Source organism: Panthera uncia (assembly GCF_023721935.1).
Source record: "Panthera uncia isolate 11264 chromosome B3 unlocalized genomic scaffold, Puncia_PCG_1.0 HiC_scaffold_1, whole genome shotgun sequence".
Lineage (NCBI taxonomy): Eukaryota > Metazoa > Chordata > Mammalia > Carnivora > Felidae > Panthera > Panthera uncia.
This window is the reverse complement of record NW_026057582.1, coordinates 51,224,946-51,238,147: the sequence shown is the minus strand read 5'-3', so window position 1 is coordinate 51,238,147 and position 13,202 is coordinate 51,224,946. Positions and strand designations below refer to the sequence as shown.

The following is a 13,202-nucleotide window of genomic DNA, read 5'->3' as shown; positions in this document are numbered from 1 at the left end:
AAAACCTTCTTGAAAGGAAAATAAATGCCAGCTTTTCACGTACCCTGTTTACAGTGAGGTTTTTGTTGGCAGGCCATTAGGTTTCCATGGTAACAAGCAAACTATTCATTTGAAACAAAACCAGCCATGACTTTGTGCTTTGACAAGGATTTCTATAGCCTTTTTTTTTTTTTTTTTTTTTTTTCCAGAGTTCAACCAGATGACCAGATGATGCTGTAATCTTTTTAGCCACAAAAGCACCTGAAGGTCTCTTCTCTACTCAGGTCAAGATTATCTTTTATATGTAGTTTGGAATAAGTTATACTTCCATGATGTCTTTTTTATCCCCAGTGTTTTAAAAAATTCGTTTTTATTATTTTATGTTTGAGTCAGTAGTCAGTGGAGGAATCTTTGGTAGTTTGTTTTTTCAATGTCCATTTACAAAGACTCTTTCTTCATGCCAGTGCCTGGTGAATCTTTTATAGCCTCTGCCAGGATAAGGTCACCTTCGAGGACTTAAGATAGAGATGAGGACGATGACCGGGAAAAGCCATAGATGTACTAAAATTCCAACAGCACCATCAACAGAATCTAAAGACAAGAGAGATAATGCCAAGAAACAAACAAAAATAGAGAATAAATACTCCACGTAGCTATCAATACAACTGTGGTGAACTAATAAGCAATATTAGCATATGGAAAACATTTTTACAAAATACTCTTTTTGGTTTGTTTTATTGATCAGTTTCCAAGACAAGAAAATGAGAAAATAAATATGTGATTAGAAATTTGATAAAAGAAAAACGTTTGAAGTTGATACGCTATGCTATGAAAATTTGTTCAGAAGATATTTGTGTAAGTGTGTGGTTGGGCTCAACCTCAGCGTTTTGCTAGCCACGTGAAAGCCTGTGCACAGAGAAAATTCTAGGAAATCCTAAGAGGTCAGTTTTCATTCCCCCCCCCCCACCCCAAGCTTCCAGAAATGGTTATGATTAAAGACAGAGAAAAAGTACTTTTTATGAAAACTAAGAAGGGGTTTTTATGGGTAGGTAGAAATTTACGGCAAACTGGATTATATGTGCTTAGATCAGCCCAATATCTATAAATTGGGTAAATAATTTTCTGTTTAGCGTGAGTTTTAGAAGCACTATGAAGCACATTCTAACTGAAAAAAAAATTTCCCAACAATCTGCTGTAAGACTGCTACCATAATTGGAGTTTCAAGTAGAATTCCATGTCCAGGTGATACCTCTCAGAATGTATGCCTTACCTAGGAGGGCTAACATAGGCAAGCCTGGTAATTCATGAACCTAGCTTAAGTTATAACATGGATCTCACCTAGGAGAGACCTGGGTTTTGAAGATAAGACACAACCTCAGCTTTTGATATTGTGGTACCATATACTGACTGAGAAGGGTTGGGAACCTGAGCAGTTAGGAAGAAGCTTTGGGCCGTCAAACTGGTGTGTACTAAGAAATTAACAATATTCACCAAATACTACTTGTCAAAATGAGCTTAATAAATGATAGTTAAATGTATACTAGTGTAACAGAATACTTTCTCATACTAAAGAGAATGTTTTTGTTCATTGGGGCTATTTCCTCTGATTTCCAGAGTCTAAATAGAAATACCTCCAGTACAGACAGATTTTATTTAAAACAGACACACATTTCTCTCAATTTAGAGGAGAAGAAAACTGATTATGAAAGTATACTAATATGTAACAATAAAGTCCCTATGGGTTATCCTAGTCATTTTACTGTGGCAACTCTCACCACTTGTGTTTTCTCCATGAGGGAGTTCTCTTGCTTTCCTCATTTGGAGAGTTTAATTCAATTTCTTGAATTTAATTTGTAATAGGTTTCAGGGATTAAATTATCTAACTGTAAGATTCCTATGTAATATGGTAACTATCTTCAGTTAATATGATGTTACTATGACTGGCTCATGTTATGAAATGCAAAAGAAATCCCATTCTTCTCCTCTAAGGAGAATGCATATTTGACAGACTTACTTCATTTGGGTACTGCTACTGGTTTTTTAAAGTGAAATTAGCCAGACATGGGAAAAAAATTTTACTAAATTTATTACTTGAAATACTAAGTATAATGACAAGAAGGTGAAAACTATGAGCAAAGTGGCTCATTGTTGTATACAATCTTAGTTTTTGTCTCTTTACAATGCTTAAAAATGGAGTCAGTTCAGTTCATATGAGCAATCACTGGGTAGTTGCACAAATTTGACTTTCAACATCTAGACTAATGCAATTTCTCAATAACTATATGCAATTAACAAAGACTCCTATTTTCTCTACATGTTACAAAATGGACTTTCATGCTTCTTTTATGTGTACTAAATAATTGATGAGTTATTTGTTTAAATTTAGCTTGATCGATATACCCCTTTATATAATCACGAAATTAAAGATCAGATGACCCTATGAAAATTTTTCAAGTGGAGGAATTTTTAAAAGAAATGGTTTTAGTTTTCTCAGATTCACATGGATAATATGGAGATGAGGATTTTAAGAAGCTGCCTAACACATAATTCTGATGCTCTCTGCATTATTTGTAATTTTTAAATTTATATCTTTTATTACACATATTAATATTTTACATTATATCTCCTATATTCAAAAACATATATTCAAAAACAAGAAAATAAAATTTGAATATATCATTAAACTAAAATATTCATGTGTGAAAAAATGAAACCAAATTACTAAGATTGTGATGCACATAGGTTAATTATAGCAGGAAAAAATGGGCTGATCTGTTACTTATTGTATACACTTAGGCTCTTCACAGTAGTGAATCTGTTAAAATGGTTGCAAAAGTCAGACTTGGAAAATACATTCATAAACTGGGGCAATAAAAATAGCTATTGCTATGTAAAAGTGTGCTGAGTATATAGATTAGCCAATGTTTTAATAAAAGTTAAAGAATCCTCTGAAATTAATAATATGAATTAAATATTTTTAAAAATCTTCATTAAAAAATCAAGGTGTGCTTGCCTTACATAGACCTAAATCAAAATTACTTTGATCTTAGGTCTAATATGCCTACCCTCAAATTTAATACTTTGTTTTCATAATATCTTCACAATTTTAGGGTCTCACATATAAGGAATTTCTAAACTTACAAACTAAAAAATAAATGAGTTTTAAAAATTAGACAATTTTAACAGTTAATATGTTACTTTAACATTACATCGAACCAATCCAAGAGTAGACACTTACTCTTAGTCGTTAGGTCTTGTTTTGCACATTCTCCTTCTGCAATTGATACATCATCAATGGCAATGTCACCTTCTATGCCAGGACCTCGAATACCTTCAAAAATGAGCTACAAATATGAATGAAACAAACCTAAATGTAGAGCTTTGATTTGTAGATGGATTTTTACTGAGAAACCAAGGAGCCAAACCTAAAATCAACAGTAATTCTGGCATCATTTATTATTCACAGTCTTCAGAGTTGTTGCTTAAAAAAAACATGAATGTTCTTAACAAAACCAATCATAGGATCTTCCTTGGCTAATATTAGTTTTCACATCAAAAGCTCTGTGTTGGTTTTAAAACAAAACTACACTTAATTGAATAATACAATAAAAACTACCACCGCTACAAATCCTGCCACTGTTAGTTTTCAGGGGAAAAATGTTTATTTGAACAGTATTTCTCTGAGATAGATTCCCTCCAGTTTTCTCTAAACATCTAACACTGGTTTTCTAGAAATATTTTATGGGATAAATCAGTTCACGGTTCTTTACAGCAGTATTTATGTTTATTGAAGCCAAGAACAAGGGTTTACCATCACTATGAAATTGTTTGCTCTCTTGCAAATACAGTGAATAAGTTTCTCACATTCCCCTATGTTATGATATACCTCTATAATTTCACTTTTGACATTCTATTTTTAAACACCTGAAGATATTTATGGGTTTACTTGAGTGTTTAGTGTCAGACCTTTGAACTTCCAGTATCTACAACAGTGATTGGCACTGAGACTTGATACATGACAGGTGAAAGTATAGATGAATGAAATCAGTCTCCTTTTATTGCTAAATTCTGAATACAGTAACAATATAGGGACAATTAGCAAATTTTTATTACTTCATTTTTGCAGAAATAAGACTGTTATAAAATTTTCTCTATAACCCCACAGTCATTCCTTGCTTCTAGCAAAACCTTTTTAATCCTTTTGATACAAAAAGGCAACCTATGCATTTAGTGATTATAATCACAAAAATTTCTACATGCCAAAATGAAGTATCTAGTTTGGTCTTTTCAAAGAAAAATTAGCTTAATAAAGAGCTGTTTCAACATCAAGCTGATGTATGCATTTTAATACAATTTTTAGCCTTATTTCATTGCAACAAATTGAGCGAAAGTCTATTTTTATCAATGTCAAAATTTTTGGTTCTGTTTTTGTCTTTGAAAGTATCTTAATATGGCTCCTTAAAGGCAAATTTGTGGTGATTTTCAGAATACTTATGCTACCTTTGAAAGATTTATCTATTGTTCTCTGACATACTGTCATAATTTTATTAATTGAAATATTTTAGTAAGCAGAAGCATTAGTTATCAACTTTTGCACTGAGTTCCTTTTCCCTGCTCATAGTCCATATGAATCCATAGCGTAAGAATAATTTTCAAGATCTGATAGGAGAGAAAAGTTTGAGAAAATTTTATTACTATATTTAATTTGTGTAGAAAGAGTTTTCTGCTTACCTATGTTGAGATAAATAAGTTAATAAAGATTTCCCAAAGCCATTTCTTTGAAAAACATCCAAAATGTCATGTTATCACTGAAGCCAGAATAAAATGGCAGACCAGAGTTAAAATATAATATAGAACCCAGCTAGCAGTATATGGATTCTCAGTCCTCAGAATAAGAAATGAAATATTACTTTGCCTAGAATAATGACTTAATTTTGTCTTAAGGTGGCATTTGGAAAGTAATCTGGGAAATAGCTAAAAAAAAAAAAAAAAAAACCCTCAGAGGGCTGTTTAAATCACAAGGTCCTACAACCTGAATTAAAAAAAAAAATCAATGGTATTAAAATCCAAGAGCACTGAAATCAGAAAAGGGGAAATAATTTTAATGACTGTGGAATTCCCCACCTTATGGATATCACGTAAGTTATGTAACCAGTGGCCCTATTGATATTGTTAGACATTAAAGTTATTTTCAGCTATTCTGAACAAGGCTGAGGTGAATGCATTTTAAAAAATTAATATGCACACCTTTTATAGAGCACATGGCTCTTTAAGGTCATCCTAAATTGCCCCTATCAGTACTACTGCCTGTTTCCTAATTATGGGTTTTTAAGTCATTGGGTATTTTTCCTTATTTTAAAATGTGCTGCTTACCTGGTAGAGAATCATTGTTAGAGTAAATCAATGGTTATTCCCACCCCCTTCTTAGTTTCAGTCATGTGATGCTGAGTCTTCTCTCCTGAAGATAACAACATGAATGGAGTGTTATCTTGGAGAAAGTTAGAACCCACAGATTCATGCTGCTATGAGTCTTATTCCATAAAATCTAACATGTTCCACTTTGGCCACATGGCTAATAGTTGACTGAATAAAAGTGGAGTACTGTCATCACAATTCTTTCTTTCTTGCAGCTATTATAAAGGATCAAATGGAATAAAGTACAGATTTCTGGCTCCCAATAAGGTTTTAATTCTGGACTGCAGCAGGGATAAGGATGCATTAATCAGGAAAATTTGCTTTGGTAAAGAGGAAACCTCCTCAGTAACCAATAGTTTTAATTTTAAAAGATGGTGTGGGAAGGGAAAGGAAGCAAACCCAGCTTGTATAGTGGAGTACAGGCTTTATGCTGTAGCCATGGCAAAGAAGGGGACTGCATTCTCATGTGCTTTGTGTGGGAAGTGAAGTGTCCATGAGAAGGCTGATAGGGTAGGTTAGAATGTTCTGCACCTGCTCGCACTTGAAATTTAAACAGATGAAGCTGAAGTCATAGTCTTTTCATTGGGAAGGATGCTGGAGAAACAGGTTTAGGAATACATAGATTTTTCCATCTTAGTTATGTAGAGGGAAATAGGTAAAACAATCATCCACAATTTTTCTCATTTATTTAAAGTACACAATTATTTTTACTTAGCAAGTTCTAGTCACCCGGAGGTAGGTGTCAATATAAAAAAGATGAGACTATTTAAAAAAAAAAAGTGAGAACTAAAATGTGTAAATCATCAACATCTTTTCAAAGCTGCTGGCCCTTGAATGATGCTGCCATTGCTCAAAGCATTTCAAAATGTCTTTTAGGGACCATAAAGTATCAATCACTCCTAATTTTCCCATTAGCTGTCTTTATCCTCCCTTCCTTCTTCTTCCCATTCAGGTTACCTAGGTTCATGCTTAAACATATGGTCAGACCTACGTTTGGGTTAAAGACAGAGCCGTGAAGCAGAGAGGTTGTGAAGGATGCTGTCACACTACTTTTGTGATAGGACTGAGAGGAAGCGCGTTGGGAGAGCCTTTTTCGGTAAGCATCAGAGTAGATTGATGTAATTTAATGTGCGTGTTGCCTCCCTGCAGTGAGTTGACTGTATGTGTGTAGTTGGCTGAACAGCAAAAATACAAATCAACACCAGTTGAACTGTCATGTGTCGTCAGGACTACCTATACTAGCACATTTTCTTATATGAATACTTCATCCCTTTTTGATCCTGAATGAGTTAAGTGTTATAGAAATAAAAGCTGGCTGATTTGTAAATTATTACATTTATCTGTACAACTATCAATAATACAGTTTGTCACTGAGTAAAGCAACTTTACTTCCTGTGTAAGCATAACAGGTGTTCTATGTATTGTGTGTGGAAATAAATCAGAAATATAGTAGTAGCATAGATAGTGTAAATACAGCAGATGATAAAAATAATTTCTGACAATATCTCTTGGTACAGTTATATAATTAGTGTTTGTAATATTTATTTGTAATCGTGCAATGATAGGGAATCCAATCCAATATTCCAGAGAAATACTGTAGCCTTCCTCAGCCTCCTATTTGAACAGGGAGAAAAAGATCCTATGCCACATGTTTGTTTGTTTCCTTTAAATTCCCGTAAGAGTTTTGCTCCTAAGAAGATATAGATTGTTTTTTTTTTAACTCCTACAGATTCTCACAAGAGATATTTATTGCATTGTTCTTTTTATGTTCTGAACTCCAACTCCAACTACATATTTAATTATTATAACAAAATTTTATGGATTCTAATATACTCGTAAGTGGCTTCTAGACTAAGACCTAGAGGGATACCTTTTTCCTTTATATTGTTTTTGATTGTGAAGTAGGTAACAGAAATAAAATGCATACAGATTCAATTCAAACAGTGTACCTTGGCCAAACTTTCAAGTGTTTACAAAAATAAATCCTTGGTGACAAACAGTTTTTTCCCAGGTATAAAAAAGAAGAAACTATAACCATTCCTTATGATGTATCTCAAACTGGAAGCTATAATCTGTATACAATGATAAAAATGAATTTTATTCATTTATAAAAGAAATGTTCTCTAGTTTAACAGGTTAAATTTTGTCATATTTTTATGAAGGACCATCATGATTCTGAATGCTATTACATTACAGGGGTAAAATTATGTTCCTTTCCTCTTCAATACTTCTGAAATGCATTTGCTTTAATTGCCACAAAGAAGGAATTAATGACATCTATATACTTAGGGATAAAATGTTAAAGTTTAGGTTTCCTAAAAGAAGCCTCAATTTATGTAAAACATGGTCTTTACACACAATCATACTGATATTATTTAAATGATTTCCCTTAACTGAAATGACAAGTTTAAAATTTTATATATTTTTACAGTGTGCACATGCAATGCATCAAACCTAATATGTGATAAATACTGCATGATCATAAAATTAACTGTTGGTGGGTATATTCAAGTGGGAAGTTAATAAAATGTATGTTGGCTTCTGTTATTAGAATGACACTAAACAAAATTATTTTAATTCACTGATTGACAATTTCTTACGTACAGTATAGTGCATTAAAGCTTACCGATACAGATGTCAATAAAGAGAGATATAGATGATGCTATTAAAACTTGTGTTCAAATATAATTTCTTAGTAAGGAAGAAAGAGCTCCATGCAACACTAATGAATAAAAATAGATGGGGGAGTCTAAGGATACAACACACTTTTGATGATTTGACTTCAATAATTAATGATGCCTTCTGCAAATGTTCATAGCATATTCTTCAAGACAACAGATACATCACTTCTGATTATTACTGCTAAGGCAACCACAAAGTCTAAGAATGCAGTCTGAAAACTGACAGTGTACATCACTTGGAAAAAATTAAGATACAAATAAAATTTAAAATAGCTTTAACATTGGAAAAATTTTGTTTTCTTTTTTCTTTTTAGGTAGGCTTCATACCAAGTGTGGATCCCTAGTGCAGGTGAACTTACAACCCTGAGATGAAGACCTGACCTGCTATCCAGTCAGAAGCTTAACCACTGAGCCATCTAGGTGACCCATCATTGGAAAATGTTTACAATAGTTACTTTAGGAGCCATAGTTGTGTCTATATAATGGCCCTGGAATTTGGCTTAGAATGCCAAATATACATCTACTTGACCATGTGACAATATATTCCAGATTACTATTATTATTATTATTATTATTATTATTACCTAGATAAGCATGAAGGGAGCATGATGCAAAGAGAGCTAAAATCTTTTCCCACCCTATTTCATGTTAAGGATGTATGTTATTTAAGATAAACTGTCTTGAAATCACTTTGAAATCTTTAAATGAGGATATAAAAGAAGATCTCCAGAATTCCTTTCAACTGTAATAAAGAAAATATAAAGAGCATCTTTTATGTCTCAGGATGTCTCCATATTTCCCCCCTGGAAAGCATTTGGAATATACTATGAAAATAAGTAAAGCATTAAAAAGGATTTTTTTTTTTTTTGGTGTGTGATATAAATGATAAGTAGCATTCTAACACTGCATCATTTTTACCTTTTTTGGAATTTTTGCTGTATTCCTTCCAAATCTAGCAATAAAATATCTTTTCATCATAAGCACTGATAATGTTAAATTAATTCTTGAAAAAGAACCCCAAAAGGAATTTCAGAAGGCTAAAACTTCTACTAACCCTGAGAAATACTAAACAATTTTATTTTCAGCTAAGCAAACTAACTGGACACACTCAAACAAAGGACTTTGCAAGTGGCTGTTTTTTAAAGGGTTTATAAATCAAAATAATTTAAATGCATGCAACTCCAAACAAAACAACCTAAGTGTCAGTGCAGCAGAAGCTCAACACTACTTATATCTCATTTAAAATTCCAAGAGGTAGGAGATATCCTTTCCACTTGAATTAAAGACATTCTACAATGCCACAAATCTACATCTGAGTAATATTAAAACTTCTCATAACTTAATTTATATGCTAATATATTCTGTACAGTTTTTACCATGTTTTCCTGGTAGGCATTACATACCAAAGCAAGTATTTTTGAAGAGCTCAATAGGTCATAAATTATTTTTGAGTATAAATTCACTTTGTCTGAAAAGAGTTCAAAATAACAACAAACTCAAAACCAAAATACAAACAATATATGTGGTAGGATGATGTAGCTGTGTTTCATGTTTCCTTCAAAAATCAAGATTTATGAAATTAAAGACAGTCTTTAGTCAACAGACCTAAAAATATGTCAGAGAATAAAATAACATAGAAATACAAAATAAAAATGATTTTATTTATTTTATTTTTGATAACTTACATAGTGTAGCAATGCTTCATTAAAAACTGCTACCTTTTGATTTGCTTCCAGCAAGGCAGATTAACAGGAACCAGACCTATCCTCTCATCAGAAACAACCAAATAACTAGACAAAATATAGGAAACAATGAGCATTAGGTAATGAAGAACAATGATCAATGAGTGACAGGAATCAAACAAGGTGAATCCTATGACTGTCCTATAGATCTATAGAATCTATAGAATCTATCTATAGAATCTGTAGAATTTATAGATCATGGTGCAAGCAGAAGAAAGACAGAACCTGGTAGAAAATCTGGGTTGAGGAGATAGAGCTGAGAGTCTAAGGAGTCCAAAGCAGCTAGACTGTGCAAGACAGAATATAAGCAAAGACAGAGTTACAGAGATCTGCAGAAAGTCCCCCTTGAGTATTTAGTAATGTACTCATCAGGGCGTGAATGTCCGGTAACTACACAAGAACTGGGAAAGAACCAGAGTGATGCATTTAAGGTAACGGTACTTAACTCACGCAAGACATGAAAACCTCATAATTCATTGGACAGAGTGCTCAGAAGACTCTTGCATTGGTAGTGAGAATAGCCCTATACTAAACACTGCTTCAGCATCTTCCAACAAATCTTAAAAACAAGACCAAGATAATCAAACAGCTTCCAAATAACTACCAAACAAGCTCAAGAATAGTTACAGAAATACAAAAAAATACACAAAAAATTTGCATTTTATAAAATTTTAAGAATTTTACCTCTCAGAATAAAATTCACAGTGTCTGACACCCAATCAGACTACCAGACATGCACAGAAGCAGAAAAATAATGGCTTGTAATGAGGAGGAAAATAAAATCAGTCAAAACCAACCAAGAACTGACAGAGGTATTAGCATTAGCAGACAATGACATAAAGAAATCTAGTATAACTTGGTTTCATATACTCAAAACATTCACTAGAGATGTGGAAATATTTTTTAAGACACTCAAGTTGAACTTATAGAGACAAAAATGACAATGTCTGAGATGCAAAATACACCGAATATTATTGAAGGCAGATTAGCCATTGCAGAAGAAATGATTCATGAATGTGAAGACACACCAGAAAACTATGCAAAATGAAACACAAAAATCAAAAAGCATTTAAAAATCATCAGTGAACTGTAACACCTTATATACATGCACATAAATAAGGGGTCTTATATACATATATAAGATATTGGAGTCTTCAAAGGAGAGGAGGAGGAACAAAAATATTTGAAGAAATATTAGCCAGACAATGCTTAAATTTTATAAAAACTATAAACTCACAGATTCAAAATCAATGAGCCTCAAGCACATGGAAAATGAAGAAAATGACATAAAAACATGTCACAGTTAAATTGCTCAAAACCAGTGGTAAAGAGAAAATCTTAAAAGCAGCCAGTCATATTACACACAGAAGGATAAATAGGAGTTTCAACAGATTTATTCTTGGAAACAATGCAAACAAAAAGACAGCAGAATATCTTTAATGTTCCAAAAGGAAAAACTAGAATCCTATACTCAGAGGAAAGATCTTTCAAAATATGAAGATGAAATAGACTTTTTCAGAAGTACAAAAGGTGAAAAGAATTCATGTTTACCAGACCCACACTATAATAAATAAATGTTAAAAGAAGTCCTTCAAGCAAAATAAAATTGATACCAGATGGAAATATGCATCTACAAAAGAACAAAAAGCACCAGAAATGACAAATACTGTGAGCACCAACTATGCAAACCCAGGCTGACTTCTCAATTGGAATGAGGCGAAGAGTTGACTGTAGTGAAGAGTTCTTCAAGGTTTGGAGTTTTGTGAATAACACTTTATTGAACATCTGCTTTAAACATTCTAATCAATCTCGTTTTGTGAATTTAATATGGAAATCTCTGAGGCTGCAGAAAATGTGTCATTTGTAGTGAGTTGTAAAAATGTTCTACTCTGAATTTATACTGACCACATCCTTGCTGGTAACAAAGACTAATACACATCTTGAAATCCCTTCTTTAAATCGACAGTTCCAATGGAGTAAGATGGACCAAATCACAAAGGAAAGCAATTCCTTTCTATAAGATTGGAACCTCAAGTTTGGAACTGATACTCTGCCTCTCATTTCTTTCCTCTATGAACTCTCTTCATTGCTTATATCCAGGGGGACATTCCCTTGTGGATTCTCCCTGTTGTAACAACCTGACTAAAGCAACATCCCCTTGTAAGATCATAACAAAACAAAACAAAATTCATACTTTACTAATGTGAAAAATTACAGAATAAAATAACTGAATAAATATAACAAATTTAATATCTGCCTATAGGTCATTTTGTTAACTCTGAGGAGTAAATAATTTTAGTTACGATGGTGGTTCTTTACCAAGATGGTGAAGATGTCCAATCTTTACCAAGATTGGACACTCTGTGTAATGACCAGTGCACTGGACTCAACTTGCTTTTCTATTTGAATACCACTGTCTTTAAATTCTGTGGGCACCCAACTTTCCTGGATCTCCTTCATTTTAACTTTAAAAAATACTACTTAGGATTGAGCTCTTCTCCCACAGTTGTTATTGGTTAGCTTTCTGCATGGTTCCATCATTTAATCACTATTCACCTATGTACACTTTCCCTTGGAAATATCAACCATTCCCACATTTCTAAGTAGTACATACAACCTGATGACTCATAAATGTGTATGTCTCCAAAGTTTCACATAAACACACACAGCAACCTGCACAGCTTTAAAAGGATACTCTATAGGCATTTTGTATTTACATGTCCAAGAAAGAAGTAGCCGTATTCAACCCTGAAACTTTTCTCTTTCCTTCTTTCCTTCTTTCCTTCCTTCTTTCCTTCCTTCCTTCCTTCCTTTTTTTTTTAAGGTAATGTGTAGCACAGGCATTACCCAAGATTCCCTGGTTAGAAACCTGTTAGTCATTTATGGCTGCTTCCCAAATTCCCAACATAAAAATGCTGTGCTAGTTTTCACACCTAAGTAGATCTTGAAATCATCCACTTCTTTTTATACCACTTTCTGAGTTTATTCCTTCAACATCTTTTATGTGAATTTTGCGAGTGCTAAGTTGTTTGCCAGCCCAATTTTACCCACTTGAACCCCAACGTGACCACTGTACCAGGTCATTCCCCAACTAAAATCTTCCAATGACTCCCCATTATCTAAACCTTAACCTCAGATCACCCCAGTCTGATGTATCTTTAGGTACCAAATTCTAGATAAAAGTTTTTCTGTTTCTCAGGCAAATCCTATGGTATATGATGTCGATGTCTGTTTACTCTGAACTCTGCTGCAATATTGTTAGCTCTTGCTCGGCTTTGCAATCCCTCTCCTTGGTTCAGGTTTCACCTTATACCTCAAGTGTCTCTTGACTTTCCTCCATACTGTTCTTGTTGTTTGGGTGTGCTCACAGAACCTTGTGCATACC

General features: G+C 33.3%; 1 protein-coding gene across 1 annotated transcript in view; it reads right to left on the bottom strand.

Annotated features, from left to right (window-relative positions):
- Nucleotides 1-131: 131 nt before the first annotated feature.
- The window catches only part of LOC125910313 (MAM domain-containing glycosylphosphatidylinositol anchor protein 2), a 331,066-nt gene continuing 317,995 nt past the window's right edge, over nt 132-13,202 (bottom strand). The window contains exons 14-15 of the mRNA XM_049614096.1: nt 3,218-3,323; nt 132-570 (exon numbers count right to left, since the gene is read on the bottom strand). Coding sequence (XP_049470053.1) covers nt 482-570; nt 3,218-3,323 — 195 coding nt within the window. The 3' untranslated portion in view covers nt 132-481. The remainder of the gene's footprint in view (nt 571-3,217; nt 3,324-13,202) is intronic.